The sequence below is a fragment of the Papaver somniferum genome, chromosome 6 (genome assembly GCF_003573695.1).
Source record: "Papaver somniferum cultivar HN1 chromosome 6, ASM357369v1, whole genome shotgun sequence".
NCBI lineage: Eukaryota > Viridiplantae > Streptophyta > Magnoliopsida > Ranunculales > Papaveraceae > Papaver > Papaver somniferum.
Genome location: NC_039363.1, coordinates 155,318,920 through 155,338,176, shown reverse-complemented (window position 1 = coordinate 155,338,176; position 19,257 = coordinate 155,318,920). Strand labels below are relative to the sequence as shown.

The 19,257-nt window shown below is 40.7% G+C and overlaps 1 protein-coding gene across 7 annotated transcripts; it reads left to right on the top strand.

The window, feature by feature from the left end:
- The first annotated feature begins 1,628 nt into the window (after positions 1-1,628).
- On the top strand, positions 1,629-4,726 carry LOC113289862. 7 transcript variants are annotated; one of them, XR_003331168.1, is made up of 6 exons: positions 1,629-1,929; positions 2,485-2,885; positions 3,789-3,953; positions 4,056-4,128; positions 4,206-4,259; positions 4,402-4,726. XR_003331168.1 is itself a non-coding variant. In XM_026539287.1 (3 exons), exons 1-3 carry the CDS (start codon positions 1,901-1,903, stop codon positions 2,864-2,866), a joined length of 453 nt encoding a protein of 150 aa, XP_026395072.1. In that variant the 5' UTR covers positions 1,632-1,900; the 3' UTR covers positions 2,867-3,588. The 7 variants fall into 7 exon arrangements, 1 of the variants encoding a protein (XP_026395072.1); XR_003331166.1 differs by having other exon boundaries at positions 3,179-3,953; XR_003331169.1 differs by adding an exon at positions 2,016-2,086 and having other exon boundaries at positions 2,485-3,953.
- The last annotated feature ends 14,531 nt before the right edge of the window (positions 4,727-19,257 follow it).

Here is a 19,257-nt window from a genome sequence, read left to right as displayed (position 1 = left end):
TTTTGAAATAAAACACAAAGCCCCTCATCCATATATTACAAAAATGGCTAATCTATTCTTGATTAATTAACACTAATAAATATGATTAGGATGATTTTTTTAAGAATTCTACTTGTAACGGAAATGAAATCGTACTACCCAAACACTTATAAATATGGGATTGTAGAGCTGCTGGGCGATTTTATACTCAAAATTATTGAAGGAATCAACATTTCCAGTTCTGAAAATATGAAAAATCGGCAAGATCTACGGATGAAGAACATGCCGACTATATCTGGCCGGCAAGGTTTGCAGATGAAGAACATGCCGACAACTTATGGCCGGCAAGGTCGATAAAAAATACCCTGCCGACTATAGGATTTTTGACATACAAAGAAGGTGTTACAAATGCATGATTAGTCGGCAAGGTATTAATTTCATAACCTTCCGACTAAAATATAGTCAGCAAGGTATAGAGATGGATATCTTGCCGACCCTGTAACTGCTAATTTCAGAGATGAAAAGTCGGCATGGTATTCAACCTTATACCCTGCCGACTATATTCTAGTCGGCAAGGTCGACAAAAAATACCTTGCCGACTTTTGGTTCGTTTTGATTCTTCGTTTTTTTTTTTTTTTGATTTCACATGTATAGTTAGAGTGTAGAAGGAAGATTTTGATTTTTTTTTATATGTTTTGGTCGGCATGGTTTTTTAGTATGGGCAATTTGGTCTTTTAACACCTTTTAGACACCCCTTAGCACACTAGTTTGGATAAAAATAAAATGGGTATACCCCAATTAATCGGGGTATACCCCAATCTCGCCAGGTTCTTTTTGTTGGGGAAAATTGAATTGAAGCCAAAAAAAAATAAATAAAATGTAAATCTTAATTTGAAAACTAAAAACCCACATCTGAATTGGTTTTTAATGATGATGATTTGATGATAAATTTAGAGAAAAATGAGTGTTACTGGTACTTTCATGGCTACCCATTAGCCACATCAACTTCCAGAAGCTTCAGCCTATGTTATTTATCTCTCCATGCACTTCGATTAACTAGTGTTGCTTTAATTTCTGAATTTTTTAATGAATCAAAACTTAATCAATTACCTGGTGATTTAGCAATTATCAGGTTTTGTAAAGAAAAAATTTAGATTTATCGGTGAAAAAGTGTTGTTGTATGATAGGTTTCGATTTTCAATTTTGTCCGACTATTGTTAAGTTAGTGGTGATTTGGGGATTGAATATCTTGAGGAAATTTGGGGTTATATCAAATGAAGATTGAATAGAAAGTCGCAGTTGATGTTAAATACGGTGAAATATCCATTACACAATGATCTTTTTTGAAAATGGGTGGTGATATTGCTAGTGACTGAAATAGTGGCGGTGGAATTGATGTCAAAGACGGAAGAAGGAGAGGTTCTCTTGTTGCTGGGACCTGCAATCTTAAAGAAAATGACTTGAAGGGGCTGCCTGTAATTAATTATTTAATTTGATAACTCATCTCTCTAATCTAAGCTAATCTGAAGTATCTGACGGTTGGAAACCCGCTGGCTCATCACGCATTTATCCACGACAGTGCGGGATAGCACCCATTTATATGTCTACTCCCTCCGCAAATGGGAAGATACGGTGGCCATATCAAATCATCTAATCTTATATCTTATATATTAATATACAGAAAATAGGCCTTTTTGGACCGTGGCCACCCTCTTTTACGTATATACCCTCGCTGATTTCTACATCAAAACCGTGCAGCAAATGTTACAATCGTAACTTAACTTAAAAATAGGAAACCAGTTTCGTTTTCTCTTTCGTCCTCGGTCCCAACTCTTCTTTTACGTCTGAAACACCTCCAGCATCTCCGCCATAGTTTCTAAAACACTTCCACCATGAAAGAAGAACAACAGATGCGACAAGTATGAGACCTAACAATAGATTTCAACCCAGGTTATTCGATTCTTAATTTTATTCTTCTTTAATTTTGACAATTTTAATCACCGATTTTTGACCTAATTTTTGGCTTCCGATTTCAGCAACCATTGCAATTGCTTTCTGTTCCTTATGCTACGGAACAAGTGAGGCCTTAACATCACATTCCAACTCAGTTTAGTTGAATTCCTAACTACAATCTAATTTATTCAAATTTGGGAACTCTAGTCACCGATTTTCAAAGCATATAAATTGGGTACCAAAATTGGAATTCAAGTTACTCAACTGTTTTTGGTGATTCTTAATTTGGGTTTTTCTTTTCAGTTAGTTTCAAACCATATAAATTGAGTGATGTTAATAAAATTCAGGAACAATTGCTATCTAACTACACTTTTCAGTGAACCCTTTGTATTTGATGATTTTATATTTAGAATTTGTAAACCCCAGTTGTTTGTTGATTTTCCTTGAGTATTGTGAACTTGAGTTTCTCTTTTGATTTTTGGTTCATGCTATACAAGTTTCTGGCACACAGAACATGAGTAATAAAAGTTTTATTTTTGATTTTTGGTTCAGGTTATATATCTTTGCAGTAATGGAAGGCGTAAAAGTCTTGGTTCCCTGTCGTATCCTTAAAGTCATAGAGCACACTCGAATTCAACAGTTGATAGAAACGTCGACTGAACACAACACAGTACCAGAACTCCGTAGAAGTCCTAAATTGCTGAGCAATCTCGAATTCGAGAAAAAGATGGATATGATAAATGAAAGGAAAAGGCAACGTTGCCATCATTTGGACCCCCATCAAAGAGCTTATGAGCTACAGCAGCGCCGAATTCTTGAGAGAGCCAAACAAAACTCAATGACAATACACGAAAGGGAAGCTTTCCTTGAAAAACGACGTAATCAATACCGAATTCAGTCATCACAACAACGACTCCAGAATAAAAATGGGTAACAAGCTGGAACGAGTAATGGTAAGCAAGAATATGTTTACTGTTGATATTGTTTTATTTATTGTCATCTTTTTCAAGCAACCGGTGATGGTGATTATGTACGCTACGAAGACAATTTACGTCTTTGAATGAAAAGTGCAATTCCTTTTTGGTACAAATTATAGTTTTCGGTTTAGGGTACTAACTGTCATCTGGTAAGTTTACGTCTGTGAAGACAATTCGTCTAACTGTTATCTGGTAAGTTTGGTCATTTGTGTACATTTAATCAGCTCGAGAATTGATTTCTAGCTCTGTATTGTTTTCTTACTCTTAAGGGAAGGATTACAAAAGAAGGTGGTTTATGTCATCTAAAAAGACTTTACTGGATGATACGCACTACTTAGCAGGAGCGATATTCTGTGTACTACGCCATTATCAACAATAGTGCAAATGTGAATATAGGAGTTTGATCTTTTTCACTTTTGGGTTAGTGGAATGCATAGGGATGCTCTCATAGCTGTCTTTTGTGGTCATTTTGCCACAACTTGGACATAATTTGCTGGTGGCTAAAAATTGTAATGATTTTCTCATAGTATGAGCTTTAGTTGCATGGTAAATTTTTAGTTCATGTTGTCGAGATCCTTATTTTGTACTTTAGAGATAAGCTGAGTTGTGAGACTGTATTTAGTATAGCTGTCTTTTATATTCCTTGAGGCCAATGAAAATATGTTTTGCCTGGGGGCCATTTGATGTTTAAAATGTGTCCAGCTTTCCGTTGCCTGGGGGCCATTTGATGTTCCAAATGTGTCCATCTTTCCAACGGAGATTCAATATTAGCTGTATAAGATTTGTGCATTAAGTATAGTTGTTCGTATTGGGTTTATGTACTTATTTCAGAATTCATTAGTTTGAGGCAATTGGGGTTCTCACAAACATTGAATCCAGAACATATCCATATGGTGGAGAGAAGGTTGGATTCAATAGTTCTTCTGAGGAATTGGGTTTGAGTGACTAGCACTTCCTACACTGTTTTAACTCAGAAGATTCATGATGGCCCATTGGGATTCACACATGTTCCTGCCGCTGACATCGATTATAATGTATAGTTAGGTATATTCCGTCTTGGAAAAACTGATCATTAGATGCATAGTTAGTGACACTTTGTTGTGTTTTCACATCTTTATTTCTGAAATTCAACGTGGTTTTGTGCAGATGATGGCATGGGTTTTGAATGAGTTTTTGGAATTTCATGGTTACTCTCTGATGATCGTTACAGAAAGGCTATGTGAGTACTCTCATTCAGGAGTATTAACTATTTTTTATGCTCATAATCTCAACTTACTTTGTTGTTTGATGTTGTAGGATCCTGGTGGATCACTAGGTAGATAGGCTGCAATGCGGACTACTCTTCAGTAGGTAATGAGTGGATCTATGAGTAGCTTAGTAGTGGTTTTAACATTTTTGTTCCTTTTGCAATTCAGTGACTGGTTATTTTCTTTCAAAAAGAAATTTCATTGTACTTCAAATATTGAATTTTTGTGGTCTCTTTCTTTTGGAGGTTTCCAAAAGCTATAACGAGGAACCCAAACATACATGTGTAAGTCGTTGACGAGGAAGGTTGCTTTCAGTTTGGGCTTCTATACAAGTATCGTAGTTAGTGTTAAACTCTTCATCCTGCAACGCACTACACTTTAGGGCGGATGAAATCGATGTATTGATTGAATAACCAGCTAATCTTGGGTCATTTGTTGGCCGAGTCTTTTAATATTTTTTACATTTTAACTTAATTGTAATCTTTAGACGAGATTTTCCTGTAAAATAAATACTAGAGCTTGAGTTGGCTAATCATTTTCTACATGTCTTCAATAATTCAAAATTTTAAGTTCACGGTGATATTCTAATGTTGTGCAGCTGAACGGATGGACAGGCGCAACACGCATCCGTGTTATACTAGTCATTACATAAGGAAAGTAGTTAGTTTCTTATATTTTCCATTAATTATTTTGGATCACCAAATCTATACATAAGGCAGACATGTGGTTGACATTCCTTGTTTGCAATCAGAACTTTCCCTTCCCATGTATTGAGTTCACAAAGCCTGGCTTACCCCACGTTTGTTCTTTCGTCTACATAGGCAGAGGGTTCTACGTAGAGGTTTACCTCTATATCTATATAAAGAGGGAGGATCCATGGACACTCCTAGATGGACAAGGTCAGACAAGATTTGCGTCATTTTCTCCGCCAAAACCCAAACGACAATAAATTTAAGTGTAATATTTTGATGATTTGTTCCTCTTATAAGACTCTACATTCTTACAAAAAATGAACACAATTCGAGATGTATAAAATGACCGTCTATCCCTTTGAATACCAGCCTTTCAAATTTAACGGTTGAAATTAAGATTGGTAGATGGTGAGGTTTACTATCTCGAATTGCGTTCATTATTTTTGTAGGAATGTAGAGTCTTATAAAAGGAACATATCATCAAAATATTACACTTAAATTCATTGTCGTTTGGGTTTTGCGGAGAAAATTGCGCAAATCTTATCTGACCTTGTCCATCTAAGAGTGTCCATGGATCCTACCTCCTGTATAAATACTATTATATAATGTCTCTTAAAATCATGTTTGTTTGACCATTATCTAACAACTCGACGTTGTGTAACCAATTTTATATAGTTCTCATTTTACCCTTATAAAATTCAAATAATCCACGAAGATCCATTACAATCAAAGATGTTCAAAAATTCCAAAAAGAAAATGTATTAGAAAATACAATCAAAGATGTTCACTTTTTCTGAAACGGAGCAAAATATCACTTTTTCTGAAACGGGGCGAACATATCATTTTTTTCTGAAACGTCGCGAAAGTATCACTTTTTCTGAAATGGTAGAAATTTTAGATTTTGAACTAAGGAATTATTTTTTTGGAAATTATAAGTTTGTCCGAAGGTGTGTTAGTCATTTCAAGGTTTAATAAAGGTAAAGGCAGAAAGATAGCACCTGATTGGTGCTATTTGATTTTCCTCTATATAGATAAAGATTTGCCTCTATCTATGTAAAGGTAGTGGAAAAAACAAACACCAATATAAATGGAACCCATCACTACATAGAGGCTAGTAGAGGTTAGCCTCTACATAGAGGAAAAAACAAACATGCACTAAAGAATGCAATTTGCAAACCGTGGCTATAAAGTTCATGAACCGATTCGAGTGAATCTAATCATCGTTGCTTCAATTGTGTCTTGTGTAATACATAAGATTTCCTTGCAATTAAACAACTCTCTAACTAGTTCATTTGAGTCATTTGAACTAGTTATGGTGAAGAAGAATATGATTGGTATGAAATGCTCATATGGCTAACCTTTTGGTTAACTATTGTTGAACCAACAATGTACACATTTGGGTACGGTTAACAAACCTATAAGCGTGCATTTAATTTGTGTATAACAAGCTAAGTTTTCGATCTAACGGTTGAGAAATATTAGCTTGAATCTAAATCAGGTTTTCATCTAACGGTGGATATTGTTTGCTTTGTAAGCAAGGTGAAACCCTGATTTGAAAGACAATATAAGGGGACATCTAGCAACTCTGCAAAACTAATCCCCACACTTCACGTGTGATACTAGTTTGCGTGTTAGAGTCGTTTCTCCTTTAACCTTTGGTTTTCTTCTTTTAAAACCAGGTTAACGACTTAAAGACTTCATTGGGATTATGAAGCCAGACCGATACTACTTTTATCGTAGTTGTGTGATCTGATCTTGCATCTTCTACCATACGAGTACAATCAGATTGATTGGCTTGAGATTAATATCTCTGATAGGCAAGATATAAAAGTAGTCACAAACATCTTCGTTTCATTGTTTGTAATTCCACAACATCTTGGTTCGCTACCATACGATTAGGATTGTTGTGAGGTGATTGATTTATCTAGGTTGTTCTTCGGGAATATAAGCCCAGATTATCAATTGGTTCCTGTTCACCTTGATTATTATCAATAGACGGAACAAAAACTTTAAGGTTTTTCTGTGGGAGACAGATTGATCCTTTGATAGACTTGTCCGTGTGAGACATATTTGTTTATTGTCAAAGCCTGCGATTTTGGGTCGTAGCAACTCTTAGTTGTGGTGAGATCATCTAAGGGAATCAAGTGCGTAGTATGCTGCTGGGATCAGAGGCGTAGGGAGTACAACTGTACCTTGGATCAGTGGGAGACTGATTGGGGTTCAACTACAGTCTAGTACGAAGTTAGCTTGGAGTAGGCTAGTGTCTGTAGCGACTTAATACAGTGTGTGTTCAATCTGGACTAGGTTCCCGGGGTTTTTCTGCATTTGCGGTTTCCTCGTTAACAAAATTTCTGGTGTTTGTGTTATTTCAATTTCCGCATTATATTGTTTTATCTTTATAATTGAAATAATACAGGCTGTGCGTTAGATCATCAATTAGAGTAATCCAACCTTTGGTTGTTGATTGTCATTGATTGATCCTTGGATATTGGTCTTTGGTACCATCCAAGTTATTCCTTGTGTTTGATTAAAGACTCGTTGATTTCTATTAGCTCGAGTAAATCAAAACAAGAGAGAGATATTAACTCCTTGAGATACTTTTACCTAGATTGAGTCTGAATGTCTAGTTGATTCTCTAGAAAGTATTTCGGAGTTAGTCCATACAGTTTGCTAAGAGAAATATTGGGTGGAGTTGTTAGACCCCCGCTTTTTGAACAATAGACCGGGCTATTTCAGATTGTCGCTTCTGGATCTGCAACCTAGTGATGCGGCCACTCTTTGGTCACACTCTGGTCTTAACAGCGACCACTTCACTTGTACCTCATCCTTATATTGAGGACGAACTAGCGCGTCTGCTTGTTCTAAGGGAGGAAGCGGGAATGTTGTTGACTCTTCGTTCGTTCCACCGAGAAAAAACGCGTAGAGAATATGATGAACACGAGGACACCCTTTCACTTTCCCAAGGGGCTGGGGCCGAGGACAAGATCATTCAGGCTATTACTAAACGAGTTCACGAGGCTGATCAAGATTTGTGCTTGGCTGACGTACAAGTCAGCGATAGTCTCCTGATGGTGGAGTCTCTGGATGTAGACATTGCTCGATGCCGTTCGTTATTGGCAGACTATTTTTTGCTTTTTTAGCATATTTTTTTTAATATTTCTCGAAGTACGGCCCCCTTTCGATGATGTCCACGTGTCAGCGTGGTTTTGCGGTCGTTGTAATCATTCATGCTTTCTTGATTCTCTATAAATATGCAATTTTAGCTTTTTTGATCTCCAACTTGTATGCTTATTTCTTTTGTTCTAAATGGCATATGTTCTTCATGGTTACGTACTTTTGCTGGCACCGATACCCTCGCTTGTTGACCCTCGATATAAAGAGGAGGAACTTGCAAGGCTTTTTCTAGTAAAAGTGGAGATTGAAGCGCTCAAGGCGCGTAGGGAGATTGATAGGGATGACAAACGAGCCCAATTTTCTGATCAATACGATACATTCCAGATGGCTGAAAGGGTTCGAACGAAGGGGCGCGTATACGTTCAAATACGCTGTGCGTTAGACGAGACGGTTAAGATCCGCCAAGATGCTGATCATCCCTTTGAAGAGTCCACTGTGATGATGGCCAGTATAGATCAAGCCATAGATTACTGCCGTCTATCTATCTCTGAGCGGGTTTCCCCTCACTTGCATGGGTATACTTTAACCCTTGCAGCGGTCTCCGCACTTGTTCGCTCCTTAGATATCCCTGGTGAATTGAGGAGTTTGCTCCTTTTGAGGGAGGAGATAGATATGTTGTTGGCTTCTCGGGTGGTGCGCGTAGACAAGATGCGTGCGATTTATCATGGTCGAGAGGAAACGCTAGCCGCTGCTCGTAGATCCAAGGTTCCCAGCGAAATAAAGGAGCTCGCTGAATTGGCTAATGAAGCCGATTATGCGTTGTCTACTGCTATTGATCAGTATGAGGAAGCGCTCTTAATGGTGCAGTCCGTCGATGCATATGTTGCTCATTATCGCGTGTTACTATCAGATGAGTGACAGACAACTCTTTTTTTTTTTGTACTCGGGTGTTCATTCTATGTAATGTAGGTTTAATTAAGGATATGCTTATTCCTATTCCATCCCCCTCTTTTTTTTTGTTTTTTTGTTAGCGGGATGTGTGTTAAACGCGCCTATTCCCCCCTTCATTTTTCTCAACAGGGTTTGAGAGGGCGATATGTATGGTAAACGCGCCTACTCCTCCTTCATTTTTCTCAACGGGGATTTGGAGGGAGAGATGTATATTAAACGCGCATACTCCCACCTCATTTTTCTCAACAGGGTTTGGGAGGGCGAGATGTATATTAAACGCGCCTACTCCCCCTCATTTTTCTCAACAAGGTTTGGGACGGCGGGATGTATGTTAAACGCGCCTACTCCCCCCTTCATTTTTCTCAACAGGGTTTGAGAGGGCGAGATGTATGGTAAACGCACCTACTCCCCCTTCATTTTTCTCAACAGGGATTGGGAGGGCGAGATGTATGTTAAACGCGCCTACTCCCCTCTCATTTTTCTCAACGGGTTTTGGTAGGGAGAGATGTATGTTAAACGCGCCTACTTCTCCATTCATTTGTTCAATCAGGGGATTGGGAGGGCGGGATGCGTGTTAAATTGGTTAAGAGCCATTGGCATTCCTGTAATCTTTTGTCAGCTGATCGGGTGCCATTAGCATTCCCGCAGCCTTTTGTCAGTCGATCAGGCGCCATTGGCATTCCTGCAACCTTTAGTAAATTTGTCAGCCGATCGGGCGCCATTGGTACTCCCGTAGCTTTTTGTCAATCAATCGGGCACCATTAGCATTCCCGCAACCTTTTGTCAGTCGATCAGGCGCCATTGGCACTCCTGCGACCTTTAGTAAATTTGCCAGCTGATCCGGCGCAATTAGCACTCCCGCAGCCTTTTGCCGATCATTTCGGGCGCCATTGGCATTCCGGCAATCTTGGTAAATGTTACGAATCATATATCAAAAGTTAGTCTTTATTCGAAATGATGGTTTTACATTGATTTGTTCATGCATAAAACTTATTTAGCCATTTACCAATGATCGGTGACTTGATCTTCGTGTCGTTCATGCGTCTGAGCTTGTAATACCCGCTCTCTGCTACCTTTCTTACATTGAAAGGTCCTTCCCAATTTGCGGAGAATTTCCCTACGCTAGCATTCCTTTGCACATGAGGAGCAATCTTAAGGACCAAATCATCTACCTCGAATCTTCATTGATTTACATTCTGATTATAATAATCTGTTGTTCGCTTCCCGTATGCCTCATCAAACCGTTCTGCCCGGGCTCTCCTCTCTTCTATTGTGTCTAAATGGGAAAAGCGACTTACTTCGTCCGGAGTCGTATGACTAGCCATTGCTACCCTCGCGGATGGAATTGCAATCTCTGCCGGTAATATCGCGTCCTCCCCATAGATCATAGAATACAGTGACGCCCCCGTGGAACTTCGTTTCGAGATTCTGTATGCCCGTACCACGAGCGGGAGATGCTCATGCCACTCTCTGGGATGGTCTTCCACTGTCCTTCTCAAGACCCGGATCAGTGTATTATTGCACGCCTCGGCTTGCCCGTTCCCTTGAGGATAGTAGGGGGTATACGTATGAAGCCTCACATTATATTGCTGTAGCAAATTCATCACATCTTTGTTTACGAACGATTTTGCATTATCTGCCCTGATAATCATGGGTTCTCCAAATCTGCAGATGATGTACTCTTTTATGAATGCTGCGATGGTCGCCCCGGCATAGTATTTGAGAGGTATTGCTTCGACCCATTTCGTGGTATACTCAGTGGCGGTTATTATGTACTTATGGCGTTTCGAGGACACCGGTTTGATCTGCCCTATAATGTCTAAATCCCAACTGTGGAATGTCCATGGCGTTACCACGCTATGCAATAGGGTTTGGGGTGTTCTGATTAGGTTCCCATGTGTTTGGCAGTTGAGGCATTTTTTGACGTGTTCCGCGGTATCACTTTCCATGGTGGGCCAGTAAAACCCGCCTCCATAGAGCTAAAGGAACAACTTCCACATCCCTTGATGTTCTGTATTGCGTGACCGAGTCATTACTTCAGCAGCCTCCTCGTCTGATAAGCACCTTAGTATCGCGTTACTGTAGCTTCTGCAGTAGAGGATCCTTTCATTCATGAAGAAACGCGCCGCTTTCTTTTGAATTTTTAGAGCCGTTTTCCTGTCACTGGGTAATTTCCATTTTGGATGAAATCTATGTATAGTTGTCTCCAATCCACCCTGTCGACTGTGCAGACCTCTGCGGGTTGTGGTGGGGCTTGACAATCAGCGCAACTGTCTTGGAGGGTCGCTTCTTGTGCCGAAATGCTGGGCCAGTATACCCCTCTCCTTTGAAGCTTTCTGTAGAGGTGATCTGCTGCAGTTTTCCCACATGTTGTCGCATGTAGCTCTTGGAGTACCCTTTCCACTTCTCTCCTACCCACACATCTGGCAAGAGATCCCCCTGCCGCTCGATAGTAAAGCGCTCCTTGGATCAAAAAAAATTGTTTCAGAGTTTGGGTAGGTATTACACGATCCTCCTTTGTTTTGATCAAGTCCTCAATGTAAGTCCGCCTCCAATCGTCTGCTTCTTCGAAGGCCATGTCTTCTTTCCAGGTGCTGGGAAACTCCTTCCTTCTGACTGTTACTATACCCTCTTCCTTATCGTTTAGCTGTATCTTGCTAGCTAAAGTTTCCAGGGCATCTGTGTGTTTGTTCTTGCCTCTACCTGTATGATCTAGGGTCGACCCTGTTTGACTTATCAGGTTTTGAGCCTCCGCTCGATATGGGGATAAGTGTGGTTCTTTGACGTGGAAGTCCCCGTTGACTTGATTGGTCACCAACCTCGAGTTGCCCTTTATCTCGATGCCTCCTGGGCCAAGCTCATTTGCCATCCTAAGCCCTAGGATCAAAGATTCATATTCGGCGACATTATTACTGCAGGGAAATCCAACTTGAACGAATATGAGAACAATTCTCCTTGCGGTGCTTCGAACACTACTCCTGCTCCTCCAATAGTATTATATGACGACCCGTCGAAAAACATGGTCCAAGGCTTGTTGAAATCGGCGGAAGCTACCTCTCCCGGTACCCAATCATGAATTTCTTCATCTCCTTCCCCAGGGAACATGGCCATTAGATCAGCGATCGCTTGTCCTCGCACTCCTTTAGGTAGATGATAATCGAGTTCGAACTCTGATAATTATAACAACCATCGGGCCGTTCTCCCAGTCAGCACAGTCTTAGAGGCGAGATACGCTATGGGGTTTTCCGCGGGTACCACGATCGTCTTATGCGTCAGAAGATACGGCCTTAGTTTTTGTGTTACGTAGATAAGGGCTAGGAATGCTTATTCTACTCGTGGGTATCTCAGTTATGCGTCTCTTAAAACCCGACTCACGTAGTAGATGGGTGATAATTCGTTTCCTCCCCTATCTTGTGCCAGAACTGCCCCTATGGCTGAGCTCGTGAACGCCGTGTATAAGCAAAGAGGCACCCATTTCATTGGTGGTTTGAGAACTTGGGGGATAACGAGTCATTGCTTTAGTTTTTAAACGTGACTTGTTGAGTTTCTTCCTATTTGAAGATAGTCCCTTTCCTTAGTAGGGGCAAGAATGCCGACGTTATCTGAGCCAAACCAGGCACGAAGCGCCGTATATAAGATATCCGTCCTATAAATACCTGGATCTCTTTGGTATTAGTTGGTGGTACCATAGTCATAATCGCCTCGACCTTACTTGGATCCACTTGAGTCCCTTTATTGGTTACAACGAATCCCAAGAACTTTCCAGATGTAACTCCAAAGGCGCACTTGAGCGGGTTCATCTTGAGTTGGTACTTCCTACATCTTTCGAAGACCGTATTTAGGTGATATTTGTGTCTCTGAGTCTCTGAAGTCCTAAACACCATGTCTTCTACATATACCTCTACTGTATGATGCAGTAGATCGTGGAATATGGATGTCATGGAACGATGGTACGTGGCACCGACGTTCTTTAGCCCGAAGGGCATCACAACATAGTAGAAATTCCCATATGGAGTTTGGAAAGCAGTCTTCTTTGCATCTTCCTCGGCCATCTTTACTTGGTTATATCCATTAAACCCATCCATGAAAGAGAAGCGTGTATTGCCTCCAGTCGCGTCCAGCGTTAAATCAATGTTAGGTAGTGGGAAATCATCTTTGGGACAGGCCTGATTGATATCCCTATAGTCTATGCAACATCATATCTTTCCAGTCTTCTTCACCACTGGGAAGATGTTGGTTAACCAGGTCGGGTGCTGGATAGGTTTGATGAGTTTGGCTTTCAACAAACGTTCCAATTCTTCCTTTATTGCGAGACCGGTCTCCCTAGGGAACTCTCTACTTCTTTGTTTTATCGGCTGGAATTCAGGAGACACTCCAAGGTTATGAGCTACGAGGCTTCTATCTAGACCCGACATTTCATCATAATCTTAAGTGAAAACATCTCTGTATTCTCTGAGAAAGATGATCAGAGCTTCCCTTTCTTTCACGTCCAAACTTTTACTAATCATGATCGGCCGCTTATCATTTTCTGTTCCGATGTTAACCTCGTCTTTAGGAGCCCGTTCTTCTATAGACTGTGTACTCGCATTAAGTAGTTCTCGTAATTCTTCATCATCAATTTTATTATATGGTAGATTGTTTAGGTTTTGATCGTCTGAGGGGGCCTCTACGTCGTATGTGTCGAAGTTTTGCGTGCTTGTAGACGCCCCCTCGGTTAATTGCTATAAGTGGTACACGTGCCCCCCCACCTGGTCTTGAGAAACGCTGGAATCTAGGTTGATCTTCATGTCTCCGCTTTATTTCCTCTGGGAACGTCATCCTGGACGGGCTGAAGACTGACTTTGTTGGCTCCGTCTTCTCTTCCTCGCTCCATTTTGGTAGCGGGGTAAGTTTCACCTCTAGGATTTCATCCGCCTCCTTAGCCAAATCATAAAAAATCGCATCTTCCATGTAAGCTTCTTCCGGGTCAAAGGGGTGGCTCGTGGCTGGTATCCGAAATTTCCTCCCTCCTATGTTAGTCTTGACACACTGATGGTACATTGACGCTACCACTTTATGGTTGAGTAACCACCCTCGTCCTAGCAGTACATGGAACATCATGTCGTTTTCTAATACATAGAAAGGGGTAAGTCCACGAATGAGACCAATCTTCATAACCAAATGGACGATCCCGATTGTCATCTGAGTATGTCCTCCAAATCCTTTCACCGTCGTGGTTCGCATTTTAATTGTCGACCGATGTACCCCGAGGAAATCTAGTATATGCGTAGATATTAGATTTAAAGATGCGCCACCGTCTATGAAGGCCCTCTTCAAATGAACCTTATTGATATACGCAGTAAGGTATAAAGGTCTAAGGTGCTCTCCCGGATAGAAAATATCCTCGTCTGTGAATACGATAGCTTCTTTGGGAAGGGAACCGTAGGGCCTTCCTGCCGCAATTTTCGCGATAGCTTTGGCCGCTTCCTTGCTATGATCCTCGCTAAAACCCAGCGAGTCAAAAAACTGTTGAGCCAACACTGTACGCGCGAACTTGTTAGCGACACCATCTGTATTCGTAAATGCGCAGCCTTCTATGGTAACCTTGCATGCTTATTCATCCTTCTCTTCCCATGGTTGTCATTCATCTCCGCTGGGATCATGAGAAAGCATCATTACATGATTTTGGATTGTTTTTCCTCCCTCGGGATCTCCCATTTCAATTTCTCCCGCTTCCAGTTTCTTCTGAAACATACTTCTTAGGTTATAGCAGTCGACCGTGGGGTGTTGTACTCTATGATGTAAGTGACAGTACCTGGCGTCGCTCTTCTGGGTATCAGTGGGATCCTACCTTGTTGGAGGCAACTGAATTTTTTATTAACCACCCACCGCTGTAGGAGCCCGAAGATCTGCTCTTTATCACAGGGAAATGGGGGAGGAAGCGGTCGATCTCTATATGACTGATCTGTTTGCGTGCCCCAGCCTTCTTGGTTGTTGTTTGCGCGGGTGTTCCTTGGTGCTGTTGAGATGGTGTTGACCGTATTGCGCCAAACATAATCTGAGTTGCTTTCTTCGACACAATCGGCGATTCTTGCTGGCGCTTCTTCCAGCTCGACGAAGGTTGGGAATCGGAAGTTCACCAGGCTTTTCTTAAAACATCGCATCATTCCGCGTACGTATATCTCCACTAGTGCATCTTCTTTAACGTCCTCATGGCAATCCAGCGCAAAATGACGAAACTGGGTGATATACTTCCCTATGTCTTCCCCCAACCGTTGGTTGCACTTACTCAAGTCGATGGTCGTGACTTTCCTTTTTGCCAAATAAAATTTTCTAAGAAAGCGTGTGGCAGGTCCATCCATGAGCTGATGCTTCCGGGCTTTAGATTGTCGTACCACGAGAAGGCCGTATCAGTCAACGACTTCGAGAACTCCCTTAGGCACAACTTCCCATCAGAGGCTCGATCGTTCATAGAGGCGACGAATCTGCTAAGATGTTCTCGCGCATTCCCTTGTCCATCATACACTTTGAAATTTGGTGAAGTATAATCCTCTGAATATTGATATTCCACGATCTCGGGGGTGTATGGGCTTGCCATGAAATCGTAATTGTTCTGTTTTACCACTTTGTAGTTTGTCTCGAAAAATTTGGCCATCGCCTCATGTGTCATCATTCCGTGATCTTCTTCTTTATCCTCGGTGTTTTCCAAGGCCTCTTTGGCACATTGCTAGCTTCTCTCAGCAATCTTCTCAACTCTATTTCCATGCGGATGTGTTCCTCCAAATATTTCTGCATTTCCTTTAAAGTGGGCTGTGCGAGTGACGTGCTTCCGCCCTCTAGTTTCTTATCCCTTTCCTCCGTAGCTTCAGGTCTTCTCGCTTGTAAGATTGGGTCTGTTACTATCCCTATCCGCTCCCCTTCTAGATTAGGGGGCGGATTATTCAACTGACCGTTAGTTGTGTTTGGGGTAGTACCACTCGTTTGCTTCATGATAGACTAGGCACGAGCCTCCGGGTGTGGACGCCAAATGTTAATACCGTAATTCTCGTTGGGTTATATCCGTCCTAGTGTACCAAGATGACCTCACTTTTCTTAGAATAGTATGAGAGAGAGATGTCTTTCCATTATACCTTGTCCTTTCTTATATAGACTTTCCAAAATCCCCTTCCTTTTATGACATCTTGCCATGTGTCCTAAACCTCCTTAATTACTACTAATGCCATCCCTTCTCTAGTATAACCTCCTTCTTCCTTGTTAATTCCTTCATTGTCCTTTCCAACTCATGGGTACTTCTTTGGTGGACTTGGGCCTTATTCCCCATGTTCTATGTGTGTACTTACCCCTCTTTGGAGCACCCTAACCTGGTTAAGGGGAACTATTTTTCATGTATCAACAGTTGGCACGCAAGGCAAAAGCATGGATGGCCAAATGCCTCAACCAATCGATAAGATTCGAGCTCATAAAATCATTACTAACCCCTACTTCCAACCACCTCATGTAAACCCAAATCCTTCCTTCTCATATCCACCAAAAAATGGATCGTATCACGACAAACTTCTTCTGGGGTCACGATTCTTCAATCAGAAAACTCCACCCACTAGGAAAAAACAAGCTCCACAAACAAAAATCACAATGAGGGCTCGATATCCGAAGTAGTAAAGAACACAACAAAGCACTTCTCATGAAACGAGTTTGGCACATTCACCAAAACCCTAACTCTATCTTAGCCAGACTATATAATGAAAAATACTTTGATCAGACCCCCATTTTTGAAAGCATCCCACCACTCTTGTCTTCCCCTAGCCTTCAGTGGAGGCAAATGGCCTCGCTCATACCATTTTTCAAACAACATCTCTTCCACCAAATAGGAGATGGATTACACACCCCCATACAAGCTAATTGGATACCACAATTTAAAAATACCATTAACCCAGCTTCTTGTTATCCAATACAACCAGTAGCAGACGTCATCGACTCATCAACCAGGAATTGGAATCATGAAAGATTAAGCCTACTACCCCACCCCATAATTCAACGAATCATCAACATCCACATCCCACAGACCAATCAACTCGATAGGATCATATGTCCTTTTAAAAAAAGCGTACAATATACTACTGCTTCAGGATACAACTGCCTCATTAGCGCTTCTGCGCAAACTCACCAAAACCCTCTTCCACCATCCAACTTCCTTTGGACACTCCCATGTCCCCCAAAAGTACAGTTTTTCTTGTGGAAAGCAATTAATGAGGGTTTACCAACCCTAAACATACTTCATCGCATCCATATCACCAACTTCAACCTATGCCCTCAATGCAGTTCTAATCCCAAAACATCCAGTCACATTCTGCTACATTGTCAGACAGCTATAGATTCTTGGAACCTCTTACTAAACCACCTCAGAAATCTTCACTTCGCCTCGCAAGGCATACCTATTTCACTACCTCACTAAACAACCATATCCGAACTTCTTCAAACAAAAGTACCTGCACCGATAACCACAACCTTCTGCTACCTTTTCTAGTCCTTATGGTTTACCAGGAACGGTGTGATGTATCGCCAACATCAAAAAAATCCGATAAATGTAATGCAAGTGTCTATCAAGCTCCAGCAAGAATATTCTTGGGCCCAGACACACCTCCCACCAGTGCTCCCTGGGATGCAGCCATATCCAAACCCAGCACAAAGAAAAGTAATAACTTCAACCATCTTAGTAGGATGGCTCAAGCCTCAATCAGATTGGATCAAAATCAACACGGACAGTGCAGCAAGAGGAAACCCCGGAATAGCGGGCGCAGGTATATATCTACTGCTAGGATAGTGTTGGTCAAAAGTACAATTTGACCTGGTCAAAAGTCCAATTTGAAAGGGATAGCGGGCGCAGGTATATGGTCAAAAGTCCAATTTGAAAGGGATATACCCCCCTTGGTATATATCTGACCTGGTTGCAGAGATCAAACAAAGGCTCACCCAAATCCAGAAATATACCGTTAGCCACGTCTACAGAGAAACAAATCAAACAGCAGATGGTTTAGCAAACCGAGCAGCGGATGATTGCTCCATAGGGAGACTCACGACAGCTGTATGAGAATATACAGTTCCACAATCTATCAGTTCTATTGTAATAGCAGACTCTATGGGTATTACGTGCCCCCATGTAATTTCAGTCTATTATAATAAATTTCATGTTTAAAAAAAAACAAGTAAGGGGGCGAACTTTTTTTTGGAGGAAACAATAGAGATTGGGAGGCATTTTTCATTTACAACTGTGTATTATCGAGAACCGAATGGAGATAAGCTGGAAACAACTATTTGTGCTATAAATATTTTGTAAGTGAACTTAATGAGTTGATACAATGGTATATTTTCTTTCATTCTCTAATGTTTCCATGAGTAACTAATCTACAAAGATTAAGGAGAAAGTCGTATTATGTATGCTAGAATATTTTGAATGATTTTATATTATAACAATTCTCCATAGCCCTTATAGTCTTTTGTAGTAACGATGATAATTAATCTTTACATGTCCTCGTGCTTCATTCTTGATTTATATGTTTATTTTAGAGACTAGCACTTAAGTAAAGAAAATTATTATCCATATAAGAAATTTTTATTGATTTAAAAGATTTATCTTTCAAGACGTATTTGTGTCCTAAATCGTCTCGAGATTTTTGGAGAAGTTTTAGAAAATTATTTAGAATTCTAGTATGCATAATAGCGGTGGAATATCGAAATCCTAGATTTTCACAATATTTGGATACAGAATCACCATATCAATCTTTTGGTCTATTTTAGCATTTTTTGTCTAGTATTCTTTTCTTAATTAGTCTTAAAACCAAATCTGAGAATCGAATCCTTCTTACCACTGTAAAAGCTGCATCATCAAGCAAGATAGATAGTAATCGCAAAGTTCTTTTCATCTCAGACTTTGTGATTCCTTAAGATAGATATCTGAAAACTGTTCTTTATTGACCTTTTGAATATTGTTCTTGAGAGGTGGTTTAGAATCTAGGCTTATCTCCGAGAGTCGTAAGTTCCGGATTTATGAGGTTTGCTACCTTCGTCTATTGCAAAAAAAATTTCTCACCTTGATTTTTGAACTAAACGAAAATCAAATAGGATTATCTGTTAGAGGCATATTAGTATCAAAAGTCTTCACTTTGGCAGAAGCAACTCTTAGGATGTAATAGAAATCATCTAAGGGAAACAATTACGCAGAGCCGTGCGAGGTTCAAGATATGAAAGGAACACGAATGTAACTGAATTTCCTGGAGGGTGGATCCGGTCTTGACTATATTCCAGTCTGAAGTCTGATAGTGAGCTAGTGTCTGTAGCGGCTTAATACAGTTTGGTGTTCAAATCTGG

Excerpts from the sequence above, each read along its gene's own strand:
- LOC113289862 (XM_026539287.1), top strand. The coding sequence starts at position 1,901 with ATGAGACCTAACAATAGATTTCAACCCAG. Across the intron at positions 1,930-2,015 it reads AACAATAGATTTCAACCCAG|CAACCATTGCAATTGCTTTC; the intron begins GTTATTCGATTC and ends TTCCGATTTCAG. Across the intron at positions 2,058-2,484 it reads TTCCTTATGCTACGGAACAA|GTTATATATCTTTGCAGTAA; the intron begins GTGAGGCCTTAA and ends TTTTTGGTTCAG.